The sequence below is a fragment of the Poromitra crassiceps genome (assembly GCF_964638095.1).
Source record: "Poromitra crassiceps genome assembly, chromosome: 4".
NCBI lineage: Eukaryota > Metazoa > Chordata > Actinopteri > Beryciformes > Melamphaidae > Poromitra > Poromitra crassiceps.
In genome coordinates, this window is record NC_139626.1 from 39,677,268 (window position 1) to 39,680,551 (window position 3,284).

At 45.1% G+C, this 3,284-nt stretch overlaps 1 protein-coding gene across 1 annotated transcript in view; it reads left to right on the forward strand.

Moving 5' to 3' along the window:
- The window catches only part of LOC310775773 (adhesion G protein-coupled receptor L3-like), a gene marked incomplete at its 3' end in the record, with an annotated part of 152,726 nt that extends 149,765 nt beyond the window's left edge, over positions 1-2,961 (forward strand). The window contains exon 11 of the mRNA XM_083635907.1: positions 2,836-2,961. Within this exon, the coding sequence (XP_083492033.1) occupies positions 2,836-2,961 (126 nt within the window). The remainder of the gene's footprint in view (positions 1-2,835) is intronic.
- Between the last annotated feature and the right edge of the window lie 323 nt (positions 2,962-3,284).

Sequence of the window (3,284 nt, forward strand, 5' to 3'; positions counted from 1 at the left end):
GCATCTTGCCGCTTGCTCATATTTTTAATTTGTCATTTATTTCTGGGGAAATCCCTACTGTCTGGAAAACAGCTCATGTTATGCCTCTGTTTAAAGGGGGCGATCCTTCAGAGTTGAATAACTACCGGCCCATCTCTAAATTGTGCTGTCTAGCCAAGGTCCTTGAATCCTTGGCTAATGAGCAAGTACGAGCCTTCCTAGAGGCTTACAACATCCTCCAGTCACAACAGTCTGGCTTCAGACCAGGACATAGTACAGTTACAGCGACATCTTTTGTTTTAAATGATATTTTGAATGGCATCGATAATCGTCAACATTGTGCGGTTCTCTTTGTTGACCTTTCTAAAGCATTTGATACGGTGGACCATGACATTCTTTTAAAAAAGCTGTCTTATATTGGTTTCGACGACCTTTCCGTCAACTGGTTTTCTAACTATCTGTCCGATAGGAAGCAAGCTGTCGTGACCAACGACCATAAATCCAACTTTCTCATGACAAACAAGGGGGTCCCTCAAGGGTCTATTTCAGGTCCAGTATTGTTTACTCTTTATATCAATTATATTGTACTCCCCTCTGTAGATTGTAACGTCCATTTTTATGCCGACGATACAATTCTATATTGTTTTGGTCACACCCCAGCACAAGCCAATGCAAAATTGCAGACTGCTTTTATTAACTTTGAAAGGTCTCTTCTGATCCATAAACTTGTCTTAAACTCAGACAAGACCAAATCAATGATGTTCTCTCGGTCCACTGATGGCATCAACAGTTTCTGTATTCGCACACTCCATGGTGTGCAAATTGAAACTGTTGACTCATATAAATATCTTGGTATTTGGCTGGATTCCAAATTGTCCTTTCAGAACCACGTTGAACACCTCGCTAAGAAGTTAAGAGGAAAAATTGGTTTTCTATACAGGAATAAATCCTGCTTCTCACTCTGTATTAGGAAGTCCATTGTTCAATCATTAATTATGTCTGTTTTTGATTATGGTGATGTCGTGTATATGCATGCTGCAGCTTCTGTTTTGAGGCCGCTTGATGCGGTGTATCACAGTGCCCTGCGTTTTATAACAGGTGATACATTTCTTACACATCGTTGTATTTTATATGAGAAGGTAGGCTGGTCCTCCCTGTCGGCTCGAAGGGAACAACACTGCCTTCTATTTATTTATAAAGCCTTGCTCGGGAAGCTTCCCTCTTATTTGTCTTCACTCATTAGTCTGAACAACACATGCTATCATACACGCTCTCAATCACTCATCAGTCTATCTGTACCCCGCGTAAGGACTGAGCTAGGAAAGACTGCATTCTCCTTTTATGCCCCTAACAAATGAAACTTACTCCAGAGCTTTTTAAAACTAGACCACTTAGTCCCCTTGGAGTCTTTTAGAGTGCTCATTGAGGGTACCCTATGCAACAGATGCTCTTGTTTTCTATGATGTTTTATATAATTGTATATTTCTTCTTTTTTTGTTTTGTTCTTTTATCTATTCTTGTTTGTATTCATGTAACTGCTGTACTGTATGTGTGCATATTGTAATCAGGGCTCCCTTGAAAATGAGAGCATGCTCTCAAGGGCACACCCTGTATAAATAAAGGTTAAAAAAAAAAAAAAAAAAAAAAATCTACAGTACGGTACAGTACAGCTACTACACTATTTGTGTATGTTAAGGAGTCTCGTGGGCTGCGGGAAGAAACTGTCCTTCAATCGATCTCGATCTTGAATCTTGGTCTGTCTGTTAGGCAATAATAATACAAAGTAAGTTATCAGTCCTCTTGATCCATATAGAGATAAGAATCCCAGGTTTAAAAAAAAGATCCACAACAAAAGTTAAAAAGGGGAGGGGGGGGGGGTCACCAATGAAGACAGTTCACCTTGCACTGCAGCAATGGCAGAAAGACTCATCCAATCCATAGCAGATAATAAGACTGGGCCATAGGCACCATGGTAAGCCTGAGCAAACCCTCTACCTGGAATTGGCCCTGGTCTGGACGTTTCTCAACTGCAAGCTGTGCCCTGCTCCTGGCACTATTCCTTCCCACTGGACACCTACACACACTGTGTTCCCACTGGACACCTACACACAGTGTGTTCCCACTGGACACCTACACACACTGTGTTCCCACTGGACACCTACACACAGTGTGTTCCCACTGGACACCTACACACACATTGTTCCCACTAGACACCTACACACAGTGTGTTCCCACTGGACACCTACACACAGTGTGTTCCCACTCGACACCTACACAGTGTGTTCCCACTGGACACCTACACACACTGTGTTCCCACTGGACACCTACACACACTGTGTTCCCACTGGACACCTACACACAGTGTGTTCCCACTGGACACCTACAAACACTGTGTTCCCACTGGACACCTACACACAGTGTGTTCCCACTGGACACCTACACACAATGTTCCCACTGGACACCTACACACAGTGTGCAAACTGGACACCTACACACAGTGTGTTTCCACTGGACACCTACACACAATGTTCCCACCGGACACCTACACACAGTGTGTTCCCACTGGACACCTACACACAGTGTGTTCCCACTGGACACCTACACACAGTGTGTTCCCACTGGACACCTACACCCCAGTGTGCAAAAGCTGAAGTCAGTTTATAATGCACAACTACCATGAGTCACCACAGCCGCCAATCATGGAGGCTACCCACCAGGCCCTGTAACTGGCACCACCCCGAGCGCCCACACCAACTGACTTCTCAACTGTTAGCTCTAACTCATGCATTCTGTCACTCACAGTCTCAACTGACTTCTCAACTGTTAGCTCTAACTCATGCATTGTGTTACTCACAGTCTTCCCGGGTGGCAGCGCCCCCTGCAGCTTACCGGCAGCAGATATGTGCCAAGAGGCCTGGGGGGTACCGGCTGGGCTGCACCTCTGCTTCCTCCCTCCATCAGCGCCGACACAGCTTGGCGTAGTGGCAACAGAACAAGGTACTCTCTGTCCTCCTGCAGCTCCTCTGCGGCTCTCCAGTGGTTTGGTTCATGTCCTGGAGGAACGGCGACTGCAGCCTCTACTCCTCCACCCCCATTATAGTCCAGAGAAGAAACAGCCGCTCATTAACAGTTCAGTTGCGGGCATCGGTTAGGGGTCAGGGAGGGGTTTGCTTGCGGAAATAGCTAAAGAATGCACCAAAAACCCCAATGCAAATGAAGTTATGGGCTTGACAAAACAGGCCACACAAAAGTGCATATCTATGTCACTACAGGTAATATAAATACATTGTTACAGCATACAGAAT